General features: G+C 38.8%; 1 protein-coding gene across 1 annotated transcript in view; it reads right to left on the bottom strand.

Annotated features, from left to right (window-relative positions):
* Positions 1 to 12,390, bottom strand: part of LOC136877093 (uncharacterized) — a 901,324-nt gene that overhangs the window by 168,815 nt on the left and 720,119 nt on the right. The window contains exon 4 of the mRNA XM_068228539.1: positions 11,238 to 11,335. Within this exon, the coding sequence (XP_068084640.1) occupies positions 11,238 to 11,335 (98 nt within the window). The remainder of the gene's footprint in view (positions 1 to 11,237; positions 11,336 to 12,390) is intronic.

Genomic DNA, 12,390 nt, shown 5'->3' with positions numbered 1-12,390 from the left:
CTCATGGACTCACACATCGTCAATTCAAAAAGTTCTTGGATGACATCGAAGCGGAGTATCCGGATATCCCGTACTATGCAGAAGTAAGATGGCTGAGCAATGCGAAGGTGCTTCATCGTGCTTTTTGCTTGCGGAACGCAATATATACCTTTTGTGACATGAAAGGGCGGCCCGAAGTTCTTTTGCCTGATCCTAAGTGGCTGGCAGACTTGGCCTTTTTAAGTGAACTTTGAACACTTCACTTCAGGGTGAAAAGCACAATATCTGCGATTTGGTAGAAAGAATTCAAGCGTTCAAAAGAAAATTGATTTTGGGGAATACCAGATGCGTGCAAGGAACTCAGGACAATTTCCACAGATTGTAACAGTGAAAGAAGGTGTAGACTTTGATGAGTACTTGCAGGTAATTCGTCAATTACAAGAAGAGTTTCAAAATAGATTTTCAGAATTATCAGAACTCCAGGCGGTGTTAGATGTATTTGTTCGACCATTTTCTCTTAGAGCAGAGAGTGCTCCACAATTAAGAGTTGATTGAACTGCAGTGCAATGTTCGTCTTAAAGACCGCTTTCTAACATCACGAAGTTTAGAAGTAATTTAAACAACAAGAAGAATACCCCCTTTTGTATCAACGTGCATGTAAAGTTCGGTCAATGTTCGGCTCAACGTACATTTGTGAGCGTTTTTTTTTTTTGGTTCTTAAGCTTACCAAAAGTAGAAACTTTCTCAATTATTTAAGAATAGCTGTGTCCAGAAATATTTTACCCAATTTGTTGAAGATGATTTGCTCCAAAACTAAAAGCTCGTAAAAGTGACTGAGCAAAAGTCACTCAAGACCTGTACTATCTGTTCATGTTTGTAAAATTTTGTTGAATTTTCCTCTCAGATATGTTCTAATTTCAGATTTGAATAAATCACATTATTCTTTACTTAACACTTGATTTTGTTTCCTGCATATTCCATAATTGGAGTTGAATATGGTTTTCCGTGATTTCCCATTTTCACACCAGGCAAATGCTGGGGCTGTAACTTAATTAAAGCCACGGCCACTTCCTTCCCATTCCTAGCCCTTTCCTATCCCATCGTCGCCATAAGACATATCTGTGTCGGTGCGACGTAAAGCAAATAGTATAACTGGAGTACCTTTCGATTTATATATGAGGTATATTTGTGATGGCAAAACAGCCCTATCAATATGATGTCAACAAGCCCACAAATGTTCTCGCTACCACTGGTGGTAGGGGAAGGAACGCTAGTCTGACTGCCCAGTGCTCCCTGAACGCGGGCGCCCTCTCGGAGCGCAATGACTGGATGGCCCTGATAGTAACAGTGACTGATGGTTCTTATCTCATTCTCCAGCCTGTACGTTTGAAAGACGCTAGGGTATACCACTTGAAGCGACCGGCTCATTTGTTGAATGGTTAGCGTAGTGGCTTTCCGTTTAGAGGACCCACGCTTCGATTTCTGGACGGGTCTGGGATTTTAAACCTTCATTGTGCGCCATTCCACTGTTCCCGAGATAAAACTCAATCGAGTTGGGATGAACGCAGTTACCGATAACGAAATTAAACACAATGCATAAATTCAATAAAATGTCAAGGAAGTTCAGTATAACGCGAAGTCGAAATGTTCAAGATCATAATGACAGTGGTCAAGACAAAATAAGAATTCGAATTTTAAAAACCAAAACTATTAAAAACACACAAATGAAGAAGCAATCAAAGGAAGCAGACGCGTTACCATCGACGAGGTAATTAAATCTCTTAAAGCTATTGAGAAAGAAGCAAATTCGAGAAAGAAAGTATATTTACAGCGTTTAGATAAGAAAAATAACGCACAAATATAAGAAGATTAACTTAATATACGTGTTATATAATTGAAATATATCAAGGATCGATTAGCAGCAATATGGAAGACAGCAAGAACAAGGCCTTGGCCAGAGAGGAAGTAATTCGATACAACGGAGCGTCAACACACAGTAGTTCATAAACCAATTCTATACGACGTGAAAACTGAAATAATAGCAGACATATTGGATATCTGATAGCAATTAAGGTACAAAAAGCAACCTGAAACTGAATCTCAATGTAAAATTGTGTTAGAAGGCTTTGGTAACGTCCATATGTTGCAGCTGATTTCATCAATATGTTTTATCTTTTCAATTGAGCAATTCAAGATCGCCATGGCTCTCTAACAAGACTTGAGGCAGACTACCCGGAAGATACCGACCTGAAATGTCACGGCAGAGAGGAACCTGGAATCCAGATGAAATCTCGATCATCAGCAGAATATAATGACCATCACCCAGAGCTGCGGAGGATGAACGGAAGATGACATCATTCCGGAAGCGAAGGAAAAAGATAAGTTTGCTAGGTAGAGAGAAGTATAGCTCATTTGTAGTTAAACTTTAGGTGGTTTATCGTTATTGTCTTCGGTATGACCTAAATTATGTTAGATTCTAGCGAGGGATTTATTTACTGTCTCGATATAAGGGAATAGGTATTCCTTCTAAGAAACAAGACTAACTCCAATTCGGGAATGCGATATAATATCGTGATAATGATATTTAAGTGAAATCAAAGTATCCCAACATGTTATGCCCTGTCGTATGCGAGGAGATTATGAGTAGAATATTTTAGGATCTTCGATAAAAGGCTGAATGATGTGTGAATAAATGGAAGTTATACGTTATCATAAGGAGTTAGATATGAAGATGACGGCAGACAGAAAAGATGTTAATGTTAGTTAAGAAGATATTGATCCAATGACATGAATGGTCGAGAATAAAGTGATTTACGCGTCAAAATAAGTTATATACGCGGAATATTTGAAAGAATAGGAATAGATATGATATGAAATGGGAAATGAAGAAAATGTTATGATTGTATATGAATGTAATGAGAAATGAATTGATGGAATATATATATAATAGATCTAATGGAATATTTGAAGAGAAAGATGAGATTATTCACGCAAACTAGGATCGTATATGTTTATGATGCAATGACATTGGTTCTTTTGGTCGAGAATCCATATCCTATGATAGTGATGACGTATTGCAACAGTTATAAAATATTATGGCAGGATAAGATCATCAAAAGAAATCCTTATGAAATAAGGTGTTCATTAACTTGATCATTTTGACTTGGTATTTCTACTGTAAAATCGCATTTTCTTAAAGATTAATTATAACATACTACGCAGATTAACACGGACAGTTATTACTACTTTCTATAGAGAATATTAATGAACTGATATCGAATAATATCTTTGAGAATGATATTCCCCACATATGTAACTAATTCGCGTGAGGTCACATACTGATTTTAGACACAATTAAGTATCTAAATGGTAGGTTATGTTCAATGAGTGATTTATGTTGGAAAATGAGTTAATATATGACATGATGTTGGTCAATGTTATAATTTCAAATGAATAGTAGCACATGTTACTTATTGAAAAAGAAACTTGTCGTTTTCCAGAAGCTTACTTGTAATACTCCGAAAGAAGATGTATAGAACTTGTTCTAAGAAAAACTAAAAGAATATTGACATTGACGAAATCTAACGTACATAAATAATTACAATATCTTAACTTCACCATTAATTTCCCTTGCAGATATGCATTTATTTTACTAGTTTATTTTATAAATATTATGTGAAAGTAAGATAATACTTCATTTCAATTGTGATGTTTTTTTAAATGTGCGACGAATATAACAGTGATCATTAACGATAATTTAAACCTCCATATTAAATTGTTAATTAATAGAGTTCTGAATTTTAACTTCATAATTTAATTTTCTTTGACCTACAATTTATATTATTTGAATAAATGATAGGAGATAAAATGTATATGAAATGTTATTTATAATTTCGATAGTAATGTAAGGTAAATTAGAATCGAGGCGGTGGATTATCAATCTTCTTGCAACCCAACGATACGTCGGATGGAGACGTCCATCATGATTAATGACAGATAAAATGTTAGTTAGTGTATCGGCGTTATCTTAATCCCACGTAAAAAATATATTATGAACCCTGAGAGACTGGTCGGGATTTCATTTACGTGACCCAACCTGGATGCAGGAATGGCGTAATTGGTTAATTCCAATGGCTCGGGGGCTGGGTGTGTGTGTCGTCTTCATCATTAGAATCCATCACAGGTAGGGCCGCATCCCCACGGACGTGCAGATCGTGTGTACGGTGTCAACTCGAAAGACCTGCACCAGGCCTCTTCGGAGGCCAAACGCTTTTAAATATTATTATTATTATTATTATTATTATTATTATTATTATTATTATTATTATTATTATTATTATTATTATTATTATTATTATTATTATTATTATTATTATATAAGTACATAACAATAGGTAGTTATCCGAATGAAATTGCTTGTTTGTCTTAGAATAGCTTATCTTCAAAGTGATAATAATAATAATAATGCTTTTGGTTTAACGACCCACAAACTAATTTTACGGTTTTCGGAGACGCCGAGGTGCCGGAATTCAGTCCCCTAGGAGTTGTTTTACGTGACAATAAATCTATCGACACGAGGCTAACGTATTTGAGCACCTTTAAGTACCACAGGACCGAACCTACCAAGCTGGGGTCAGAAGGACAGCGCCTTAACCGTCTGAGCCACTCAGCCCGGCTTTTCAAAGTGAAAATGTGTGCATATACTGTATGTATGTATGTAAGTGTGAAGGAAGTGCACCCTGCGTTAAACACAGAATATATCTAAAAGTATTCGGTAGATGACTGCGCATAATATTATATAAGATATATCGAGTGAACTCTCTATATACTGTACAATAAAGGTATTTAAATAACAAAAACTCTTCCCACTTGTCACTGCACGTGTTAAATTTGTACTACATTAAGCAATGGCCAAGGCCACATAGCTAACTGGTAACCGTACTTATCAGAAGGCAGTGTCTGAAGGTCCCATCATCGTCAAGAGAGAAATCATCTCATTCACGCTTGGTTGATATCGATTTCTTAACCTCTCAGGATAACAAAGACGCATTTTTCTCAACCTTCTCAAATCTACTAGTTACACAGTTGAACAACAGTAAGTAAACACTTCGTTTTCTTCAATATGTTAGTCTTCGATAAACAAACTCTTGCAACTACCTGACTTGCAGCGTAGGTACAGATAAAATGCAAACACACCTGGAGACTCCGTCAGTTTGGCAAGGGATTTCTTGTCAATCATCCTGAGGACGGCAGTAACAAATATCTTTTCTAAACATTCCTCCCAGATTTCTCAGAAAATAAATTGACAACACTACAGTTCAAAAACTCTATTATAAACAGTAATACTTGTATCTTCAGGCGAAACTCAGACGGTGCGGAAATGCATTTCATTCTACAAGATTCCTATTTGAAGCACCATGAAGGAAACCTGAGAGTGGAATCTCTTCTACGCATAAAGAATAGAATGAAAGAACAGATGCGAACAAGCAAGAATGATAGGACCAATTAGGTTTCTGAGAATACAACACAGTTAAATACGGGGACATTGTTCTTACATGGAAGGATGTTTTTAGCACATAACGTATATCAATGACATACAGTAGAATTACGATCTATAATGCCACATTCAGCACATAGGAACACTGAATTTCTCTATTAGTACTTCTTAATTCTCCACCTCTGTGGTGTAGTGGTTAGTGTGATTAGCTGCCACAATCGGAGGCCCGGGTTGGATTCCCGGCTCTGCCACGAAATTTGAAAATTGGTGCGAGGGCTGGAACGGGGTTCACTCAGCCTCTGGAGGTCAAATGAGTAGAGATGGATTTGATTACTACCTCAGCTATCCTGGAAGTGTTTCTCTGTGGTTTTCCACTTCTCCGGGCAAATGCCGGGATGGTACCTAACTTCAGACCACGGCCGATTCCTTCCCTCTTCTTTGTCTATCCCTTCCATTCTTCCCATCCCACCGCAAAGCCCCTGTTCAGCATAGCAGGTGAGGCTGCCTTGGCGACGTACTGGTCATCCTCCCCAGTTTTATCCCGACCCAGTGTCTGAAACTCCAGGACACCGCCCATGAGGCGGTAGAGGTGGGATCCCTCGCTGAGTCCGAGGGAAAAACCGACCCTGGAGGGTAAACAGATAAAGAAGAAGTATTAATTAAATTCCTCATCTTTTTTCTCTGTTTTCCTTAAATTTCATCGACTTCTGTCAACTAATATGGAATACAATTTTTCGAAGTAACTACTTTATCACAGGAGAAAAACGGACAGTGTTTTAGCGTATGCATTAACTCTGCAGTGGTCATCTTCTTCTAGTGCCGTATCCGTCATCAGATGTTGGCGTTCACTCTGGCTGTCACAGTTCTTTTGTTCGTGTGAAACACCGCCTCAAAAAATGTGCGTGGTCTCCCAGGACCTCTCTTTCTCTCTATCCTCCCTTGTATAATTATTTGATTTGTAAGTTTCCGGGTGCCTCGCATTATGGACGAAGTAGGAGAGCTTCTTGATCATAACAGTCATACAAAGTTCTTTTGAAATAAATATGTTTTAAAGTGGGGGAGGGATCATCTGAAAATTCGTGTAAAAATAGTGTCATGTAGCAAAATGAGTGACGCGATGTTACCTAGCAACAGTACCTTGAGAGCTGCACAGGTCGTGGATCTGCATGTTATGGGATTCATCAATACTTCACACCACAGCCTGCACGGTTGCTGGGTAACATCGCATCACACGTTTTATTGAAAGACATTATCCCGAGGGTAATTTGATAGACTAGTATTTATATTTCTTCTAAAGAAATTCCTAGTCTAGTATTATCTCCTCCATTAAGAATTTTCCTTACGGCCTTCCTCCGTAGGTTATAGTACTCGAACTGTGACATTTTATAGTCAAATCGAGCTCTTCTATGCAATCTTTCATTTTTTTTGCTAGTTGCTTTACGTCGCATCGACAAAGATAGCTCATATGGCGACGATTGGACAGGAAAGGCCTAGGAATAGGAAGGAAGCGGCCGTGGCCTTAATTAAGGTACAGCCCCAGCATTTGCCTCGTATGAAAAAGAGGAAACCACGGAAAACCATCTTCAGGACTGCCAACAGTGGGGTTCGAACCCATTATCTCCTGGATGCGAGCTCACAGCTGCGCACTCCTAACCGCACAGCCAACCCGCCCGGTAATATTTCATTTTTGACGCTCTTTTAGAACTAGAACATTGACTTAAGTATTTGTTGTTATTCTTTATTTTCCCATTATTTCTGGCCTCGGTGTATTTCAATGTTTCAGTTTCTTTACTCACCCTGGTCAATTTCTCCTCATTCCGTATTCTGTACACCCAGCTGATAGGAAGCATGCGGAGGTAGAACCACATTTCAAATGCTTCTAATCTTTTCCTGGTGACTTTCGCCATAGTTAAGGACTCCATTCCGTACACCACTATAGCATCGTGCGGTCCTGGCTGGAAACTGTAATGGTAGTCCTCCGCTGCAGAGCTCATGACGGAGGCTTGTAAATGCTGCCCTGGCCTTCTCAATGCAACACTTTATTTGTTGGGAATGTTCCCATTGCTCTTTGAGGACCCTGCCTTTGTATATCACCTTTTAGACCCTCTGTACTTCGTCGACATATAGGCCTGGATCCACGACGGGGCCATTGCTTACAGTCTTATTTGATCTTCTTGGTGTTCAAATTTAGACCAAGGTTTTCACATGCTTCAACCACTTTCGACATAACCTGCTACAGGTTGACGATAAGGGCAGTGTCGTCAGCATATTTGATCCATATCAAGAAGAGCCTCCCTGAAGCAGATTGCTGAGTACAGATTGAACCGGAGCGGGGTCAGAATTCAGCCTTGCCTCACGCCTAGTTTGATTGTGACTTCGTTCGTGAGTCGGTGTCCCACTCGAACACCATTGCCATACACCACTGCTGAATATTACTTCAGAGTATGAATGATAAGCCTATTTAAATATTCCACGTTTCCTTTATTATTAGTGCACTTTTTTTTTGAATTTGCTTTACATCGCACCGACACAGATATGTCTTATGGCGACGGTGGGATACGAAAGGCCTAGGAGTGGGAAGGATGCGGACCTAGCCTCAATTAAGGGATAGCTCCACCATTTTTCTGGTGTGAAAATGGGAAACCACGGAAAATCATTTTCAGGGCTGCCGACAGTGGGGTTGGAACCCACTATCTCCCGGATGCAAACTCACAGCTGCGCGTCCCTAATTGCACGGCCAACTCGACTGGTATTTGTGCAGTTTAAAAACTATCAGGGCAGATAATGAATTGTCTACTGGAATAGGTCACAAATGACACACGGTCAGCGTTATCAACAGCTGTAGAGCACATATGTGTACTCGATCATCGTCATGAACCATTCTAAGTATAAATTTATTTATATTGTATTGTACATGCATCGTTTATCTCTTTGTGCATGTTGAACACTATTAGGGAAATAATAATTGTCTGGTAGAATAAAATAGTAATGATATTAATAATTACAAATGTATAGTTATGCAATGAATAAATCGCAGCGCCCAAAGTTAATCACTTGGTAGTTGATATTTGGAATATTCGGAATTTTCTCTAAAAAGGAGTGAGTAACATTGGATAATAGAATATTACAAATTATTTTCGACATTAATATGTCTTACCGCTGAGAGTCATCCGAAGATTTGTGTGACGCGACAAAATGTGTGACTGAAGTGATGTCACATTAATAGTTTTAGAACGGGAACATGTATACGCATACGACGAATGAACATTCAGGCAAGAACTGAAAAATCCATAGCAGCTCATCGGCGAAAGATACGACAGTCGATTTCATCTTCAAAAGCAACCACTTCATGACATTTAATCTGTCAGGTAGGACTGTGTTCTAATTAAGTGCTTATCCTGTTCTTTCTGATTCTTTAATTTTAAAAAGAAGAAATAACTATGCATAATTTCGAATATGAACTTACTTCTGCTGCTGTTATAATATGTGTCAAGCTTTAAACTTGATATCTGCGGAAGTGAGTCAGTAGGGTAAAGTAATTTGGTGTTAATTTTAGATTATAGCAACTTAAAGCGGGAAAATACATGATTTATTTCTTTTAAATTTCATGTATCATATAGAACAGAATATTAGCTATAGGTTTTGATCATGAATGCTTTCCTACAATTACTGTATCTTGAACTCCTACATGATTTTGTGTAATTCAATTGAGTCAGGTTATTTGGTGATACATATAGGTAATTTGGTGATAGTAGCAAGGTAATTTGGTGATAGTTATTTTAGAACACTTTTGTACTTTCAAGAGTTGTATAACTACAGTTCACAGGAGTTTTCATCTTGTGATGAGTCTTCACAACACACGTGACACATATACACGATTATGGCGTCATCGGTAGCTTGCGATTGGCCAATCTTCAGGCATAGTGTGTCTACAAAAGTGGCATTGAATCAACTTTGCCCCAGTTTTGAGTTTTGAAATATTATAATACGATTTTTTGCATATGACACATATCCAGTCATCATCTAACTTTACACCTGAAGGTCCAGGAATCAGTAAGTCAACATCAACCCTGCTAGGTCTTTTTTCCTCTTAATGACGCTGCTCGGGAGGGGTTTGGTACTTCGCAAAAGAGTCTCTTCTGCTTTTTGTGAGTATTTCACGTCTTGGTTCATTGGGAAGCTGAAGGAAGTGCTCAACATTGGAATTTGAGTCTGCAGATTCGCTTCTTTCTGAGCAAGGTCTCTTAATTATGAGAGACAAAGCAATAGCTACAGAAGAGATCACATTTTGGTTAAAAAGCATTATTCCAGCCTTTCTAGATCCACATGTTATGTTGGCATGGGAGAAACTTGAAATAAATGCAGGTTTGAACAATGAACGGAAATTAAACTGGTTTGGTTTATCGTTGGGATGATTCCGCATGTAATCCAAGTTTGGGTAAGATACCTTCTGCAATTTTCTTCACTGTTTTGGAGCCATCGTTTGAGAGACGACCACGGAACACCTTTGAATTATGAGGCTTGGCACAATGTCATTTTACCTTCAGTCACTAATCTAGCATCCTCCACTAAGTCTGCACTGTGTTACTGCTTATACACATAAGGATTATCAACTTGTCCAGGCTTTCGTTTCATGTTGTTGTTTTTTGGGCATTTTACCGTAAGTTAATTTGGTGATAGTCTATCTTATGAAAATGATGATGACATTTGTTAATTTACACTACCTACAACTGAAATGTATACAAAATTCTCATTTCTTCAGACATTCAAAGAACCAAGCTGGAAATAGAAAATAATATGATTGTGAGTTACCATCAGCTGAGTAGAAAAGGCTTAAATATTTCGATATTATCTTAAGGTTTGTGCCGAAAACGACTATGGTATTCAACTTTTCTCTCAACGCATAAAATAACGCACTTTCTTAGGAACAGTTTGACACCAATACTAACTAAAACAAACGATATATTTTCACAGTTTATTTCACTTGAATAGCACACAGCTTTTAATATGTCTGCACTTGCCAAATCACTAAAGCTGAGTGTTGCAAAGTTACATACCTCAGTAAGTGAAAGGGTCCAAGGATTTTACCCGAGCGCGGGACAAAGGAAAAACCCAAAACACCCAGCTGACAACAGACGAGCTCAAAAATGGAACAGGTTTTGTGCTGGCATTCGTTTAAAACAATATCACCAAATTACCCGTATCACCAAAATACCTTACTTCACCTTCGGTAGTTCCATTGCGGAAGTCCTGATGTCAAGATTTAATATTAAAAACATTTAATACCTGTAAATATTTATGTTTAGAAATTTGAGAGAGCGTAACCTTCCTCAAACTAAATAGAGGAACTTGGAAATGCTAATAAATTTCAAGCGTTGGTTAGTGTGCTGTCACGTTACATTTACGCCTTATTCTTAATAGAAATAATGAAAACTTACTATGCTGTACTCTCTTTCAATTTTATAACAGCAGTGATCGTTATGTCTGGTCTGCAATTAGTTCTGAGAAACTGTAATGTTTGCTGGTATGAGATTCCTACTGATTTGCGCGCTCTGGGCTCGGCTGCTTTGCTCCTAACTGTGACGTCATTTCGTTAATCAATAGCAGCTCGTCTCGCGTTGGGCCCAACCTTTAGTAGTGTTTAAGAACCTTAATGTTATTAACAAACAGTAATATACAACACATTCTAGCTACTACCCCTAGCTTCGTACCTATTCTATAAATCCACCACTGAGTTTCACAGTAATCAAATGTTACTTACGCCAGCTGGCTCTTGAAGATCTCCCCCACTGGGAAATATTTCTCTGGTTCAGCGGTCACTTCACATAACAGCTTCAGCCGACATTCCTCACTGCATACCTGGAAGATAGAGGAATACACTTAAATGTTAATATATATAGCAACATTTGGATCGTGTGACATTACACCATTGTATAGCAATTTCATAGAACTGAAGCAGTACAATATTCAAGATATATAATGAAGCAGACCATTTTGTTCAACACCTCGGCTAAATTCTCAGAGTAGTGCCCATGAGTTTACACACGGTTGGAGAATTTAATCTTGTCTTGTTAAATCCTTTAGCTCGGGGACTGGGCGTTTGAGATCGTCTTAGTACACATATTAATGCACATATAACACATCACACTACAATCACACAAACATGCAACAGGGAAACACACCCCTCCACATAGGTTCGGCATCAGGGAATACATCCGGTCGTAAAACAAAGTGCCGACCCCGAATAATCGAGAAAAAGAGGAAGAAGAAGAAGAACATTTTCTTCAACTGTACAGTAAGCGCAGAAGTCTCAAATTTCGTATCCTTTTATATCTGTTTCGTTTAAACAAACCTCAAACCTCATGCTGGTCAGGTACGCTGTACGACCACCACAAAATTGTTTTCATTCCTCCCCTGAAGGGGGAGGCGGGCCTCTTAAACAGTGACGCCGTCTCTCACGGCAGGAGATTTGTTACGGTGAAGAAGATGCTCGGAGACGGTAAGAGGGCTGGCGGCCGCGGCTTAAACTTGGAACTGTCCCGGCATTCTCCTTAGTGGAGGAGAATGGAAAATCACCGAAACCATTCTCAGGACAGTCCCTCTCCATTTCCTGCGTACAGAGGTGTACAGCCACTGTAGAGCCATGGCCACCCTTCCTCTGCTTGGTTGGTCGGACGGAATGCTGAGCTGTTGGAGCAACAGTGGCCACTTGTAAGTCGAAGTCTACTCTGCAACAGTCGACCCGGTGTGCGATAAAGCAATTTCCTTATCGGATGGTTAGAAATTCCGGTCAGAACATTTTTCTTAAATGCCTCGAGAACTTGATAAGAGATACGGTACCTTTAAAGAAAATCAGTTTTCGAATCCGTCAGTGGTAATCTAACTAGCTCACATACACCTTGAATATCACAGAG

This window comes from Anabrus simplex, chromosome 7 (genome assembly GCF_040414725.1).
Source record: "Anabrus simplex isolate iqAnaSimp1 chromosome 7, ASM4041472v1, whole genome shotgun sequence".
Taxonomy (NCBI): domain Eukaryota; kingdom Metazoa; phylum Arthropoda; class Insecta; order Orthoptera; family Tettigoniidae; genus Anabrus; species Anabrus simplex.
This window is presented reverse-complemented; position numbering and strand designations above follow the sequence as displayed.